The sequence below is a fragment of the Streptopelia decaocto genome (genome assembly GCF_964273445.1).
Source record: "Streptopelia decaocto genome assembly, chromosome: 2".
NCBI lineage: Eukaryota > Metazoa > Chordata > Aves > Columbiformes > Columbidae > Streptopelia > Streptopelia decaocto.
Window position 1 is genome coordinate 64,134,697 of NC_138655.1, and position 18,134 is coordinate 64,152,830.

Sequence of the window (18,134 nt, forward strand, 5' to 3'; positions counted from 1 at the left end):
TAGCTATTCTGTATCTTCATTTATGTAGTAATACAGTAGGAAAAGGTAGCATCCTATTTAAAGCAGTCAAAGTTGTGTAGAAAACCAAACCAAATATATGTTTTTCTACATACATGGAAGTTTAAAAATTTAGGTGGGAGAATTAGGATGTCATGCTTTAAATGAGGCTGTTGCTAATACAGTGAGAATGTAAAAATCTGTGGAAGGGAAGACATCAGTGTGGACCATGTCTTTTCTGTGTACTTTGTATTCTGGTAAACCCGTGGAAGTAGGTGGAGGAGTGGTGATACACTTGTAAAATCCGAAGCAGAAAACAAGTCCTGGATTCAAATGCGATTAACAAATGACCATATAAAGCAAGCTTGAACGTGAAAAAAAAACCAACCCAAAACATGTAATGATTGCATTTGTAGGTCTAAACAAGAAACCATAGTACTGACATTTTACAGACATCTGGTCTGTCTGACCAGATGGTGATATGTGTGACACACTAAAGGAGGCTGGAGAGTCTGAATTGTCAGGAACCACAATAGTAATGAAGGTTACTTTCCTGTGGTTTGGGGTAAATGGCTATTGGGGATATCATCCTAAAACTAATTTGTTAGAAATCAAGAATGGACTTGCAACAGAAATTCCAGTGAACCCAGAACTAAGTGAACTCTTGAGTTTCTCTTGACTGCTGTGTAGGACCCAAACTGGTGCTACCAAGTGAGATTTTTGTAACTCTTGACCGGAGTGCACAGGGATAAGCAACAGCAGCCTGCTATAGTTGTGTACTCTAGAAATGGTCAAGGGCATTAAAATGAAAGTGCTTGCTAAGAAGAAACTGAAGAATAATCTAAAGACTATACTCCTTGCTTGCAGTGTGAAATCAACGCATAAGCACTTAATAAAATAAAAAGTTGAGGAATGTCAAAGTGTCAAAGGGAAGCAAATATGGCTAAATGGTAGTGTGAGGCTGGATATTAAAAGCAAGATGTTATTCAAAAGCATAACCTGTGACTGAGGAAGGTAGATGCAGGTCAGTAAAATACTTTTTTTTTTTTTTTTTTTTTTTTAAGGAATAATTTGTTAGAGGCATAAAATTAATTACAGAACTAGTGGTTTACCAAGTTGAGGGGTCAGTCAGAGAAGACAAGGCCCTGGGTGAAGAACAACAAAAAAAATTCTATATTTACCTTCACAGAAGAGCTTAGAAAGGTTCCTAATCTGTTGGGTTTTTTTGTGGAACAGAAAGAGTTTACTCGGGGTAAATCACTGTTTCTAAGCAAGAGAAGGTGTTACAGAGTGAATCATAAAAATGACATGTTATTCACTCAACAGTTTTAAAAGAACTTGGAAATGGAGTGAATGAGCATTACTCAGACTAGCAATATCCTGCTTAAAAGTGCATTTTGTGAGGGGCTTGGTTGACTGGGAGTGAATTTTAATCCTTAATATTCCCTTTGATTTACGTTTAATCTGCTTGACTCTTCTGCTAGATGAATCAATATAAATTATAATTAAGAATCAATTACTGGATATGTAGAAAAGTATAATATGCTGGGGGAGAGTGATAATTGTGTTTCTAAAGGAGAAGCATACCTCTCCTGGAGTTCTTTTGAAGCATCAACGATCACGCGAACAAAGGAGTATTTAAAAGTAAAAAATAACTTCCTGTTAAAATTCAGTGTTCCTTGAATAATTGTAGGCGATAGTGCTGCATGGGACGTATTTAGAGTTGGGATGTGTAGGATAGTTGACACCTAGTTTCTATGTAATGACATAATAGAAATTTCAAACTTTATCATGGCCAGTGGTTTGGGTTTTTTTATTGTGAATAGGAATACAATTTTGTTTTTTTTTGTATAGGACCTAAAACTTCTTATTTTAGATTAATTGCTGCTTTACTAACTAGTTGATACTAACTGAATCAATTCAAGAAAGCTTGAGAAACATTTTAGTAGTTTCCATATTGCAAGGCACTATAAAATAAATAATGTATTGATGGAATATTGACATGTTAATGCTTTTTCAATAAACATTGCTGTGAGTAGGCTTCAAAGCTTTAGTTACAGTGTTCACAGGTTTCAGGAGGACTGTTTGGCTTACTTGCTGTTGAAATTTTTTAAAATAATCTTTGCAGACAAGATCTGTGTAACTATTTCAAAAATATTTAAAATAATGATGCTGCAGAATGTTACTGGTGGTAGCTGTATTTTCAGAACTAATGTTTTCCAAATGTACATTTTTGGTAAATATGTTTCAAAATATCCTATAAATGTCTGTAAAAACAGGGTAAAAAGTAGTAACTTTTGAGTTTTTCTTGTACTCCTTTATTTTGATCACTCCATTTATAATAAGAAAATACTACTTTTACTTAAAGTGCCCTTTTAATTAAAAAAGTACTGCTCTTAGATACTCATGGACTTGATTGCTTTGTGTGACTTTTGTTGTTTTTTAGGAAACTCTGAGCTGAAAGATAAAGAGGACCAGTTTGGAAGAACTCCACTTATGTACTGTGTACTAGCAGACAGGCTGGACTGTGCAGAGACATTGCTGAAGGCTGGAGCTGATGTTAATAGAGCTGATCGTAGCCGAAGAACTGCGCTCCATCTTGCTGCACAAAAGGTAATAACGTTAAAAGTGCTCTGCCGTCCTATAAACTTGCAGCATTCACAGCAGGTATAAAGGAGATTTTCTTGTATTGAGTAAGCATTGTGTATCTTTAGAGGCTTTCATTATTTTAGAGGCAAATAATGCTATGTGTTTTTTAAAACTTGGCCCATCTCAAAGTAAATTTTATTTTTAATGTTTTTACTTAGTGTATTTGTAGCTATTTGCAGAGACAGTATAATTCATTGCTGTTTTAAGAGCTTGTACTTTCTAGGAGAATCTTGCAGTACTGCTTTCGCTCAATATAAGCTAAAACTCTACAGTCAATGTAAGTTTCTTTCTTTTCTCTCCAGTATCAAATAACTGAGCTAAGGTATTCCTTAATCCTTCATCTTTTCCTAATGGCATCTCTAACTCCTTTTGAAGTAGTCACTTTATTACTTGCAGTTGGGTAATTGATCTCCTCCTAGCACTCAGGTGCTCTTGCTTGTTGTCCCACAAGTGTCCCAGAAGCCATCTTTCAGAACTCTGAGTTGTCTAAAATAGCTCTGTTTTGCTTTGGATATCAATAAGCAGTATCACAGCTTCTGTACTTGATATAAATGCTGTTCATAGTCTCCATCGAAAATATTTCTGTTAGTATAGCCAGGCAGACTGACCCATGCTGTGCCATATTCTTTCAGATCCAAGGGTTTAAACATAGGTAAAAGGTTAAGGTGATCTGATGACTTCAGTAACTCTGTCTAATGCTGTTTTAATATCTATGTCACCTTTACCAATTACTGGGGAAACTGAGGTCTCAGAACTCAAAGTCACTATGTCATCCTTGTCTTGCCATTATTTGTCCAAATGGCTTTTGTCACTGGAGCGTGTCTATAAAGTGACAGTTACCTGGAAGCATGGATCAGGTTCTCAACAAGAGCATCCTTTTAATGTCTCTGTCTCAGACTTCATTGATGTCCTGGAAGTAAGAGTTACTTATTGGTCCACCTAATCACCTTTCTTTTGTACCAGATTGGGCATGTTCTCACACTTTTCTTTGCTGAAAGTTCTTAAACTAGTAAGGTAATTTCTGACCTTATCAGAAATTTCAGCTGTTAATACTACTTGAAATAGCAATGCTTTTTGAAAACAGCTATGGTTATACATTGATATGATAACCTCTGCCGAGTGGTTGCTTACGTAATAATAGTTACGTTCTTAATAATAAGTCTTCCATAGACTTATAGCTTTTAAGCTTTACACATCTGTTGGTCTGGAAAAGATTCTTAGCATGAATAAGGAGTTAAACTCTTTGCTTAAATGTAACAAATATATCTTTTGATGGAAAATATTTTAAATATACTACAATGCAATTTTAGACAATGGAGTGGGAATAATCTCGAGTAACTTCAGGAATTTACTTTGCAGACATCTAAATCTGAGCTAGTAATCTAGATCACTTTTAAAGTTAATGCACTTAATTAGGTGAAATTTATTCATCCTAAAGTAAATACTGTAGGACACGCTGACTAGCTAAGTCATCCTTTTAGGCATCTGACTGATGTAGTTTTTGATGTTCTCAATGTCTAAATTGTGACAAATGAATCTCACCCAAGGCATACCTTTTTTTATCAAGTGATCTTTCTTGAATCTTCATTAACATGATCTTTTGTAGTTTCTGTCTTGTCTTCATCACCTTATGATGGAGATGCTTCAGTCTTTGTGGGCAGAAGGCCATGTAAAATAAGTTATCTGGTTTTATTTCTTTCGTTTTCTTCCATTCTGCTATAAAGGTAGACTACTTTGGTCTGTCATTAAAATGGACAGACCTCCCAAGCAATTTTGAAAGTATGCACACCCTTAAAAAAAAAAAAAAAAGATAGGTCAAGTCAACTTCAGAAAACTTAAATTAAAAAACGAGCAAAAAAACCCCAAAAAAACAAAAAAACAAAACCCAGACCCACCCGAAAATGCTACAAATCATTTCAGGAGTGCACCTGTGAAGATTGCCATAGGAGTTTCACAGGACAGTTATGACTTCATGAGCATGGATGTAATTTACTGGTTGCTGCTGCAGTGACTGATTGCAACTGAAGTAAAATCGTTAACATAATTTGCCAGTGATTTCACACTGAGGAATTGTATTACTATGTGTGTACAGGTTGTTTAAAGTGGTAGAACTTAGATTATTGTGCAATAAACATGCTGTGGAGACAGATATGAGTACTGGGATTGCAGTTTAACTGCAGACATTCATTTTCACTTGTAAGCATTCTGGTAGCAATTTGCTTCTAGTCTAAAATTGCAACTTGCTTAAACTCTCGCATGTGATACTTCTGAACGGAAATGTTTCTACATAGCCAAATTACCTGTATATGATGTTTTCATTTGTCTTCCATTAAGTAATTCCAGTTTAATATAAGGAAAAAAACAGGCCTGCATCTGTCAGAATTTCTCACAGAGGATGCTCACTTAATAGCAACCTGTTTACTCTGGGGAAGTAACAATCTCTATGAATTCCCTAGCCACAGCCTTTTGTCTGAACAGGGACAGAAGAAAAAATTCAATAGCTTTGTTGTTGGATGCTAATAATATGCACTTAAAATAATCTATCAGGGTGCTTAACTGTCAGGAGGATATTAATTTTTGGCTTCAGGAAGATTAATACCGCCCCAGTGGGAAAATGTGGCTTTCATTATGTAGAAGTACTAAATATTCTGTAGGTTGTATTAATTCTTTGCTGACACAGTTATTGACAAATAACAGTACATCCAGGATGCAGTTAGGAATTCTGTGTCAAGTAGGAGTGTATGTTTTAATGATCTTTAGTTGTAATTTTTCTTAATGTATGAAAAATAGTTGTTCCTGTATACTTACCAGTAACCATACAGGTAAAGAAGGAAATAAGACAACCTATGGAAAGCATAAGACATCATAGAAAAATAGAAACAGAAGGTAGTCTTTAGTTTAGTTGTTTTTTGAAACCTTATTTCCAAGTCTTAACTTTCCCAGTGTATATCATGAAAATAAACAAACACAGTGCCTTTCAAAGATGATAGTGGTCAGTTTGTGTTCTTTTTTTTTCTAGGCTGGTAACCTTTTGTGATGTTCCTCCTTAAATGAGAGCTCATAATGAGTAATATTAATTCTGTGCATATAGTAGGTTCATGAAGTATGAATGAGCTTTACATTCATTCAGTCATACTTTCATGTGAACATAAAATTTGTCTAAAAAAAAAGTAAATCTGAACAAACCAAGGTGTGAAACAGGAATGTGGGCCAAACAACCAGAAGAGGTGATTTTTTTACATGCAGGACTACAGTTTCCTCTGTGTTTAATTAAGCCACAGACAATAACTATGATATAAATGTTTTATTTTCTTTCCCAAACAAAGGGTTCTCTCTAGTGAATGCAGCCTGAAGATGCTTGAGGGCAGAAAACAGAGTTCCTTATATATGATTTGTATATGTTGTATTACAGATAAACTGATGGAGCTACCAAAGGGTTGGTTCTGCACATGGTCTTCCCCTGAGCCCTTCCCCTGAGCCCTTTTCACAACTGTAATTGTATGAGTAAGAGTTTGGAAAGAGTTTGCTGGGTTCTCCCCAGTATGGATGACTGGGGTGGGTTTGCCATCAGAAGCCTCCTGGGGGGCTCTGTGCGAGGGGTTCTGAACTAGTCTGGTCTTGGAAAAGACAGAATGGGATGAAAAATGGGTTTGATCACTATAAATGAAAACGTATCTACTTGATGGTACACTACCTTATTTGAAAATGAAAATATTTGTCTCCTCTTTGCAGTGTTTTCTTATATTTGGAGTACAATTTAAAGCAGTATAGTAATAATTTAAGTTTATTCCTAGAAATATTATATACACTTTCAACCTATCAGTATTTTTACTAGTTTGCTTGAGTTTCATGGGAGCCAACTTACCTAAATATCCCGTAGGTTCATTTTTTCTAAGTGTAATAGTAGTCTTAAGCGATCTGTTGCCAAACTATTCATTCTAATGTCTATATTTTGTGATATTCCTGTACTGAAATGCACGTTGTTAAAGAGTTTGTCTGTGTCTGGTTGAAATGATTCATAAATACGTGTTCAGCCACAAGAGTATTTTGTTAACTTGAGAAGACGAAACAGTCTGAGGACAAATACTGCATAATCTGATTACTTTTTTTTACTGAATAAGTATTTTTACAGAGTTTCTAGTTTAAAAAATAACATTATGCTGCACTTGCTTGCAGTTTCATGTACCTGTATGATGTAAATGTTACATAGTAACATTTTCCTCAGTTAAACTAGATTTTTTTTCTAAAGTAGAATAATAGATATTCACGTTTTATGCCTTCTTTAGCTAAAGAAGATTTTATTTTATTTAGGTTTTAATGTCATTTTATTTAATATTATTTTATTGTTAGTATGCAATTTCAGAAGCCTAGGAATCCCTTGCTGGAAAAAAATATTCTTTTTGGCATAGTTGAGAAATCAATTAATTAATTGTGGCAGGACAGTACTAATTGCTTTTTAACTATTTCAAGAACTTTTGTATTTTTACTTACGTTATTCTTGTGCTTGCATGATCTTAACAATGTTCCCATGGTCGTGGTGGTTTGCTGGCATTTTATTTAAATGTTCTCTTCCTGCCATTTGTTGCATTAAACAGACTCAGTTTAGGGACCATGTCTCTGATCTTGCTGTTGTTTTTTTTTTTTATAGTACCACTGCAAGAATAATAAATCTTGTCGCTTCTTTTCACTTTGCCTTAGAGTTATATGATTTTTTTAAAATTTTTGTTTGTTTGTTTGTTTTTAGGTCGAATGCTGGTAGATAGTGCATATAGTCCTAGAAACAGACTTTTTTTTTCTTGAGAAACAATTGAAGAAAATTTATAATGATAAATTCGAATTATGTATTCCAGTCTTAAATCACTCCACTGAAAAGAAAGGAAAATTTCATGGATATTAAATGGAATAACAACTGTAACATCTCTCTGCCTTGTAGCTCGGTATTGGGATTCCTTTTTTAATGATGCAGACTCTTACCTGCTAAGAACGCTTCCCAGCTCAAGCTTGTTTTTTTGGGGTTAATTTTCCCGGCATTTGTGCCTGGGTTTGAGGAGAGCTCGGTACAAAGGGAGTCAGTACAGCCTAGCGGAGAGCAGAGTCACGAGCATTTGCATCTCTGGAATGTTTTTATTGACAAACGGTAGTCTGCTATTGACATTTGTGTCCCTTGATGATACTTCTATCCTAGCTTATCTTTGCTGGTCAAATGCCTTAATTGTTCTGGCCTTTAATTCAGTCAAAGTTGGAGCAGGAGTGGAAGAGAAAAGAGAAGGAACAGGTCTAACGGAGCATCAAGCTTGAGCTCTGAAGCTGCTGGCAACGATCAACCTGTCATAATGTTATGATTTGTTCATTTTTATACCATTTATTAGCCTTTACTTGCTGTGCCATTTGGCCTCCAGGGCAGATAAAGTGCTGTCTAATTTGGTAGGTTTGCTTCTGTCAGAGTGGCCTCGACAGAGAAGGTGTTAGCTGTAGTGACAAATAATCAATAGCTGTCGTTGTCATGAGGAACGTGAGTAGTTGGGCCTTTCATCTGGAGGATTAGAGGTCTAATTGGATTGAGAATAGGGAGGGTGGGCTGTTGGGTAACCCTGTCAGCTATGTTAAGCTGTCAAATGTCAGCCTTCCTGAAAGGAAGAAGGGATGGTTAGCGTTCAGAAACAAGGAAGAAGACATATGAAAGCTTTTAAAAAAGTAATAGGTAGAAAAGTAGAATAGGCTAACACACGCTTTAACCCCTTCTTGTTTAATTACAGATCTCTCTGGTTAATGAGGATGCGTGGTGGGCACTCTCTGAATCTCACGCTCTTTCATGTGCACACACACACAGACAGAATGTGTGTGGAACAGATTTGGCACTGTGATACCAAATCAGACTGGTTCTCTGCTTTGACAAAAAGCCAGTTTAACTACTCAGATGGGGACTATAAATGCAGAAGGTTATGATATAGGAGAGGAAAATAGCCACCAATGGAGGGAATCACTTAGCAGAATCATAAGGAAACTGAATATTTGATTTTAATGTTTTGTTGTAAAGGTTTGGCAGTCCGATAGTACCAGTGTTTCTTGAGATATAATCAGTTGTTTCGATGTTGCTGTAAGTAGAATAAGTACTATGATCCAGTCCAGCACTGGTTTGTAAAATTGTCAGCTGAATTTTGTCTGTATTTTCTAACTGTTGCTTTTGATCCCTTGGTCTCTGCCTGTTTCTTGGAGAAAGATTTGTGTTCTTCTAAAGAAGATGAATCCAATGAGCCATTATACTAGAAGAACAAATATTTTTTTTACATTCATATCTCAGGAGGTTTACAATGTTAATATTTATCTTACTAGAATAAATAATAGGAGTAGATTTTAAAGGAGGATTTGCTGATTATAAAATTATTAAAATATTGATATCTTTATTTGTCATCTTATTTTGTCACTCTTTTCAAAGCAAGTCTTAACTGTAACCATACCAGTATTTCCTTTCTCTAAGTAACACATTTTCCCTGAGATCTATTAGTATACTGCTTGGCCAGAGTTACCAATACAACTGGCCACCTGTTATAAGGAGCATCCTTAACTGCTGATGACCTTGAAAAAGCAGTCTTGGGGGGGTGGGGTGGTGAAATTATTTTTGTATCGGCTAATTAAACAAAAAGACAAATTTATGGTTTTCTTCTTTTTTATAAGCTTGCAGATTTTTTGAAATCTCACAGTTTTTTTCCTGGATTTGATAATTTGTTGTAAACTAGTGGGTTGCTATTGCTGTTTCAGTTCGGATTGATTCCCCTGCTGCTCCACTCTCTTCTGCACCACTTATTGATGGCCATTTGGACTCACGAAATCGTATTTACTGGTGATCTGCTGTGAATACTGGCAAACCCATCCTTAATCTCAAGTTTATATTTGTAGATTAGTACAATGGTGTATTTCAGAAGCAGAAATCTTGAACGGTTTGTCTGTTACCCTGTTTCAATGGCTAAAGTGTCAGAAATCAGGGATTTTTTCCCCTTTGAGTGTCATGCTCTCAAAAGCCCATCTTTGTGTAAGAGTCTGGATTTGTGGGTCTTGAATGATTTTTGGTTTTGCAATTAGTTATTTGACAGGTATTGTACCTCTGTCATCTCTAGTCTAGGCTTTATCAGAACTAAACTTCATACTTTTCTCATAATCCGGTTCTCCTGCCTCATCTTTCTCTCTGTTTTGTTTCATTGCTTCCCCAACTCTGTACAATCGTGATATTTTTGAGTCTGTATAATCTGATTTAATCACATTTAACCTTCTGGTGTGAGCTACAGGAAGGACAGATGAAGAACTGAGATCATGGGCTGCTCTCACGGCTTTGTGTGTGTTGGAGATAGCTGAAACCGCTGAGCTGCAAGAGAAGTGTTATGGTGCTGTGGCCAGTTTGGCTTCTGTGCCCATAATAGCCGTGGAGCTGACCCAGTGTTTCCACACTGTGGTGTAGTCTGTGCTATAGAAGCGCTGTGATAAGATGAGCTTATTTGTGACAAGAAGGATGTCAGAATTCAGTATCTTAATTTCTAGAGTTTTATCTAGCACTTGCTACCAAAATCCTTGGCTTTTTTTTTTTTTTTTCCAATTTCTTTGCCAAGGCAATGACCTGTTATTTCCCCATTTTCTCCCCTTCCTAGTCTATTGGTGATATTGTAGTTCTCTTTTCCTCCAGTGATGTCACAGCTATTTTTATTAACCTAATTGACTTATTTTCATTGTACAAACTGTTCTCTTTCATTTTGAAGCACCATGTAATTTCAGTTCTCTGCGTCTCTGCTTTGCTTTTTGCTTTGCTAACTCTCCCCCTTTCCTTTGTTGGCTTTGTATCTTCTTCTACCATGTTTTCTGTGCTTGAAATAAGCTTTCATGATTCAAACTGATGAAGAGGATATTGTCAGGCTCCAAACATACATTGTATTATCATACTAGTGCCTCTGTTGGGCAGTCTTGATCTCAAGCATTTGAAATTTCATTAAAAATAATAAAAGAAATGTCTCCAACTGCAGTGATTTTCTAAAAGATTTTGAAAATATGAATCAAGTGCAAGCCATGGTGGCAGAACACAGAGCAGCTCTGCTTCTGTTGTGTTTCTCAGTAAAAAGGAACTAATTCTGCATAGCATATGGAATGATATCTTAAATATCTCTACAGCCAGCTGGTAGAATTGCTTCATTTTCATCTATCAAATTCACAGTCGTACTTTTGTGAGGAAAATTTGGAAGAACTCCTGGCTGATGACTTACCCATTGTCAGGTTTTCTGATCTTATCTAAGTCCTCTTCCATAGCAATAATTTTTCAGGCTGCTAACAATAAATAATTTGTATTAGTTTATGAAGAATATCAGTTCCCAAGAATGACAAGGTAGAGTGATCCTATCCTAAAAAAAAAACATGTGAGGACTTAATGCTAAAAAAATATTGGTGTGTAACTTCAACTCAGAGATTTTGTTGGGAAGACAGGCTAGAACTGAAGAGGATGCTGACGTACTTTAGGAAAGTTAGGCAAAATTTTGTCCAGCAAAGGTAAGTACTTTGTGCGGGCATGAGCACTGCTTTTTCTACAGAACATTATTCCATGTCACTTGATGTTCAGCTGATTTAAGCTGTCTTAAATATCCTGGTTTTCAACTACTAGCTCTCTTGTACAGGCTGTTATGAAACAGCTATCCCCTCTCTCTCTCATTTTGCTTTATTCAAAGGATACATGAAATTTCTCTAGCATTTGAACTTTAATGATTACATCTTAAAAATGGGTTTTTTCTTAAGCATGGTCCTTACTGTATGTGAAGTGTTATGGTTCAGATCTGAATGGATTTAATTTAGCACGTTTAGCATTGTGGCATCCCTTGGTGCACAAGAGACTTGTCCAGCTTTTCTCCCAGGACATTGATGTCTGCTGCCAAGTCTATACCTTAAAAATACCTTTACAGGCAAAGACATCTCCCTGTTTGAGTGTCCTTTCTGAAACATCATTTTTGCATTAATTGCCCCTTTGCAGCTGACCTCACAACTGATCTTTAATGGTTGCAAGAAGCAATGTTATTGTTGGGACTGAGAAACGGCTTGCTTGTTTGTGACCAGATTTGGCACTGACAAATTAAAACAGGGATTTTCCTAGTATTAACTCATCAGTTTGGTTTAGTCCAGTTTTGTGAGCTGTTTGGTGATTTTGGTTTGAATGAGGCGACTTTTTCCAGATATTCTGTAGTAAAAAATGAAGGTATTTGTTTTCACTGATTAAAAATGTTATTCTAATTTTAAGCGAATTAGTTTTATGTTAAATGTTTCCGTATACACTTCAAAAATGTAGTAGGAGCAATAGATCATTTTGAAACAGGACACCTTTCTGCTGCATTCTCCAGGAATCTTCTATCAGGTGTCTGACATGTCCTTAATCTGATGCTCAGGCTTGTCATTTGGATCAATAGTGCACTAGATAGAATGTCTTCAGCATGCAAGGCTATTGCTATGGAAGGTGTTTGAAAAATAAATTCAGATCTTGTGGCCAGCCACAAACTCCAGGAGCACTAATCTTTCATTTGTCTCTCTCTTTGTCTGCAAACAGTTGGTTAAATTGTTGATTAAAGAGAATTAGATGAATCACACTCAAGTGAAAATGGATATGTATAAACTACGTAAGCAAATTATGTTGTTTCCTGGAAAGCAACAGCTAATTTCAGCATATCATAATATATAAAAGTAGTTTAACTTACCTATTAAAATTATCATTTCTTGGTCTCTATCTATAGCAGTTTGGAACCCTTTTTTGTTACACATTTCTTTATTAATGAAGAATTAATGAAGAATGCTACTATTTTTTATTAATGAGAATGGTATCTACTGAAATATTAAGTGATTTATGTTATGAATATCATCTGCATATGTCCAGCGTTCTGAGTGGAACATTTAAACATGAATATATATATACGTACATAGGACATGTTTTTTCAGTGTTCTGTTAGAATGGTATAGATTTGGAAAAGAATTTAAGAAACACCAAGCTTGAATTGTTATTTTAAATGCCTATAGGCTGAAGAAAGAGAAATAAATCAGTACTTTTATTACTGCTAGGATGTACTTTGAGTAGCTCACTAAGGCTTTGATTTATTTACCAGTACTGTAAGTAGATTCTGACTTCATTTTAAATCTCAAACATCACTATAGTGTCTAATGAAGCTATGAAATACTGCAGTGTATAAAAGTAGTCTCAAGTGTCTCAATAATTAATTAAAGTAAGGGTAAACCTACCTTTCTTGCACATTATTTTCATTACAGGTTATCTGTCTGCTTCTGTAACAGTTCTGGAAACTTCACTGTGTCTGGAGAACTTTTCTCATAAATCGATTTGGTATATAGTTCTGTAATTATTTCACACAGTTGTTTGTTATAGGACTCAAGATGTTTGAAATATATTTAAATCAATCAAAAGACATGGATTTATTTTCTGATAAAGTAGCAACCACAGTAATAACAAAAAATTCTGGGAAGATATGCTCAAAAATGAGCATATATACAAAGTTTTCATTTTGCAAGCATTGTTGCTTCAGGGAGTCTGAAAAGATGTCACAGACACGAGCCCTTTGAGCGCTGCAGTTAAAAATACCGGGCAGTAGTGACCCAGCACTTGTCAGAGCGATGCTGAGTAGCAATGGCAATTAGTTTCCTTCCAGAATGAAACAATAATGCCCGAAGGTAGGATAAACAGTGAGGTCTTTGACTGGACTGGTGGCTGTGATTAGGACTTGTCTTTCCGGTAGAATTGTATCACGAATAATACTGTTGTTTATAACCTTTTAATTAGATTTTAAATAGAAATGTGGACATAACATAGAAACTTATCTAGAAGAATGCAAACTCATATGAAGTCTGTGTAAGTGTAGGTTTGTCCTCTTAAAGTACAATCTTATGCAATTTAAAAATTTCTGTGTGTAAGCAGATTATGGAGAAATTTTTTGTCTTGCTAAAATGCTTTTGAGCAACCATGCTAACTTGTCTGGTGTTTCTGGAAGAGAGGTGAGAAGTTTAAGAGACATTAAGTAATGTATGTATAACTAAGCAATAAGAGACTTGGACACCTGCAAGACATCAGTTATGTGAGGTATACAGATAATTACTAAAAATTGGAAGAAGTCATAAATAAAAACTTTGCTAGGGTTCAAGAAGAATGTGAATATATGAAAAGCCATTTTTAAAAAGAAAGACATCTATTTCAGGGATATATTTTCTTAAGTGTTTAACACTACTCTTAGTTCAAGACTATTCAACTTAAAGCCATTAAGAAAATTAATGTACTAAATATTTTTTCATATTTTTGGGGAGGAGGGCTTCAGTACTTGCTGCCAAATCTTTCAAATCACAATATTTTATTAAATACTCTATTTTTTTAAAACTTAATCTTTGATTCTTTATGAAGAGGTGGGCCGTGACCCTGCAGATATAGGTGATCTGTCTCAGGTTTTCTCATAAATCCTCAGGGTCTGTGTGTTGTGGGTACTTCTGCTTGAATGACTTGAAAAGAACACTATAGGAAAACAAGTTCAGTAACAGTAGAAGAGATCAACTGGAAATGAGAATGCTAATTGCATTTTTCATCCTTGAAGTGTTGGTTTTTTTTTACGTGAAAGCCACTATGGTAGACCATAAAATTTAGAGCCAAGGAGCCAAGAACACTGCACAGAAACAACACGTACAGACCGTGGATGAATGAGGTCAAAGGCTGTAAGATGCAAACACCTATTTTCCTTCAGCTCATGCTGGGAACCAGTTTTACCTTGTCTTTTACAGCACTGATCAGTTGTCTTCTCTGTTGTATTCTTTGACTCCGTGCCAGTTAATAGTTCTCTCTATTCCTATGGAAACCAAGATACTGCAGCCAATCTTGCAAGAGGCTAAAGCTAAAGAAGTGCTCCAAGCTCAGACACTGCCTTGCTCTCAGTCCAAGTGTCTGATAATCGGAACTGGCCGCAAGTTGTACCGATGTTCTTGGCTGATGGATTGATTGCCTAAGATGCTTTGCCAGACAGATAAACACATTCAGCTTGGAAACTGATAAAGAAAGTTTCTGTCCAGCTGAGAGGTTCTCTCCAGTTGAGTGCTTTCCTTTTGGGTCTAGGATGCTAAAAGGCTAATTTGTGGAGATTAACCCATTGTCAAAATCAGTGGTGTTTTTGCCATGGTTGACTTGAAAGTATTAGCAAAGCATACCGTATTTAAATCTGCTAGTGGTTTGTTAGATAGAAGACATGGCATCATCCTTGCCCACATAGAGGTAATATATTGCTTACAGAATTTTTTTCAAAGCTGTATAGTTCAACTGTTAAGGGTTATGTTTAAAACAACAATCCTGAAGATTTTCTTTTACTTACTTTTATTTTATTTTTTATTTTAAACTGTTTAGTTTTGCTCAAATTAAAACTACCTAAACACTTGATTTCAAGTTTTCTTGAAGTAAACTGGTCCAGTTGTGACTGAAGTTGTTCCAGAGGTAGAAGAAATACTGATTTAACTCTCTGTAATCAATAAAATTTACATTATTATATTTCATCCATCTGTTCAGAGCTGGGTTGTTTGCATTCACTCTGCAGCAGCTTTACTGAAGATGCATGTGGAAATCAAGGCTTCTGACTGTCATCTGCCGGCAGATTAGGAAGCGCTCAGGACAGGAGGGAGTAGTCTCTCTACTACCTCTGCTGACTTTGTCTATAATGTAGTTAGTATAGACTACCACAGTGAGTAGACAGTATGCAACAAAAATGAGCTAAGAATTATCATCTTCAGTGTCTGCTTCTTGCCCCATGTGTCCCAAAGGTTGAGGGGACTATTTGAAAGGATTGAGAATGTCCTTATAACTGTTATTTTTAACAGAAACACTTCAGTGTATTCGTTCATAGGATTTTGCAGTAAGATGGATGAATACGATCACCTCACTTTAAATTTGTGAAATCATTTGACTTATTCACCTTCTCTTTTGATGTGGTTTCATTCAACAGTGACAATATGTTTTCACGTGCTATGCTTTAATGAAGAAATATTAATCCAACTGTTAAGATATATGGATAAAATAGTATTTCCTTCCCTATTCATGGTTTACATATCAAAATCATACTTATTATGGAAGAGCTGTGGGGAAAAAGTTATTGGGAGCTTGTCTGATTCTAATTTTGTATATTCTTGATATAGCATTTGAAATTTAAAATATATTAAAATGTATTAACATTCAAACATACTCAAAACTTTATATAAACTTTGTCATGAGTTTATTTGCTCAAATAAGAATATTGTGTTTGTTGAACTTGTATGGCAATATTGCATGTGGTATCCAGAGAAATAGCCTGCTATATTGATGGCAAATTTACTCATTTTCACTAGAAATTGAGGTTCTAAGTAGCTATATTGCTTTTTTTTTTTTTCTTTTTTCAGGAACTGTTTAAAAAAAATTACTGATATTCAAGGAGTGTAGGAGTGGTGGAGTCATATATGTTTAAAGGGTAGCTTTTACAAGGGCTATAGCTATTGTAACCAGTTCATTTTCAGTGTATTAAAAATCAGTGTTTCACTATGTCAATGCAGAGATAATTTTTCACAACACAAGTGCTGTTAATTTATAAATTTACAAATTCTTACTTGTAGTTTAATGTATCTACTTGCTACTGTCTATTTTAATAACTTCTTTTCTGAAGAATCCTTGTCAGATGTCTGGCAGTTAGCTGATAATATAAGCATATCAAAATGCTCCTTTTGATGTATAGATTTCAGTTCCTTTTGGAACAGTCTCTGTTCCTATATATATCAAATTAGAAGTATGATAGTCACAGCTTCTGTTTTTGTAAGTGCTTAGTTTGTTCCCGGAAAAGCTACTAAAACTGGCAGGTGTTGGTGACAGAAAGTTCTTCATCTGCTCCATGTCATTCTAAGTTGTTTCTGATGTTCTGAGAATCTGCTTCTTCTCAAAGGGACACTAATAGATGCAGGAACCTCTAAAGAAACCACATGCACAGCCCTTTTTCTTTCCAAAGTTATGAAAATTCTCTGGTTTTGAAAAATTGTGACCATGTTGATCTGTGGGGTGAAGCATCCTCTCTTCAGCACCTCCTCGCAGGAAAGAGGGTGAGTGGGGATGGATCTTTGTGTATACAGAAAGATTATCTCCTGTAAGACTGAGTAGGTCAAAATCAGCAGTTTCTGCTCTGTGAACATAAGCAGGTTGAATTCAGTTGCCGGTTTTGTTTTAAAGGGAAAGCTCATGGGTATGTTTCTCTTTTAAAGGCTGAGCTGGCAATTAAGGAGTTCAAGTTTTTTGACTTTCACTGCTGCTTGAAAGCATCTGACAGCAAGGGGCTGCTCCCAGATCTATGCTAATCTGTTGGCAGAGTGTGCTGATGTGGTGCAAAGTGGGTGCTATATGCTGCTTGAGCTTTAAGCTAAAATCTAAATGACTTTCATGTTGTTCATATTTTACCCCAGTGAGTGTCTGAGTGCACGATACAATTTGTTATTTGTCAATGTATAGATTTATACTGACTTTAGAAGCTTGCACGTCTCTGTGAAAAAGTACAGACCATTTTGTGTTTCAGAAATGAGCAATAATTAAATCTTAACTCTGACTTTTAAGGAGTCCGGGATTTAAAAGGTTAATATCTAATCTGACTGTTAAAAATTCATAGCAATCTATTTCTTTTTTTTTTTTTTTTTGTTACCTTAGAATGAAAACTAGTATATTTGGGCAGAATGTGCTTATCTAGAAAAAGACATCAGTGGCCTGGTATGCTAAATTTTCATGCACCTTTCCAGTTCTCGTTCTGCCCCAAACTGGGTATAAACCAAAGGAACAGTGTACATGAGTGAATTTATAAGTAATAACCTATGATACAATTTGTTTTCCCGCTCTCAAGCTGCTATGTATCCAACTATACTTCTAAAAAAATTATTTATGAGTTTAAAAAGGAAAATTAAAACATTAATAATATTTAAAGACAGAGAAAGTATAATCATTACCTACACTACAATTAGTGTAGTATTAGAAAAGCAGACCTGTTTTATCTCTGCAGTTAATTCAACTGTAATAATGTTGTGGTGTTCTGTTTGTGAAAGAGTAAAGGTAACTGAATTATAAATTACATTCCTCTGAAGAGGAGTTATTGATTGTTTAATAGTCTCTCTTTTCACAAAAGAATACTGAGAAAATTGTGCTAAAATGTCTTACATAAGTCCCACTTAATTAATAATGAATATACTTCAAAAATCAAAATTTAATAAGTTAATAAATTATTAAACTATGGTAGAATGTGTAATTATCAAATCTCCGAAATCCCCACTGTCATGGATGGTGGACTTCGTTGCACTGTTACTCCTCCTCTGTTCTCTTCAAACGCACCCCTTTAAACAGGTCAACCTTTACATTTCTGCTTTTGTGGGAACTTTTATTTTACCACTCGCTTGCAGTTTTCACAAGCCTCTTGTAGGTATTCCAAAACCCAGGTGTAGTT

General features: G+C 35.4%; 1 protein-coding gene across 3 annotated transcripts in view; it reads left to right on the forward strand.

Annotated features, from left to right (window-relative positions):
- INVS (inversin) overlaps window positions 1-18,134 on the forward strand; it is a 90,290-nt gene that overhangs the window by 10,501 nt on the left and 61,655 nt on the right. For all 3 annotated transcript variants that reach the window (XM_082044738.1, XM_082044740.1, XM_082044739.1), the window contains exon 3: window positions 2,444-2,610. In XM_082044738.1, the coding sequence (XP_081900864.1) occupies window positions 2,444-2,610 (167 nt within the window). The remainder of the gene's footprint in view (window positions 1-2,443; window positions 2,611-18,134) is intronic.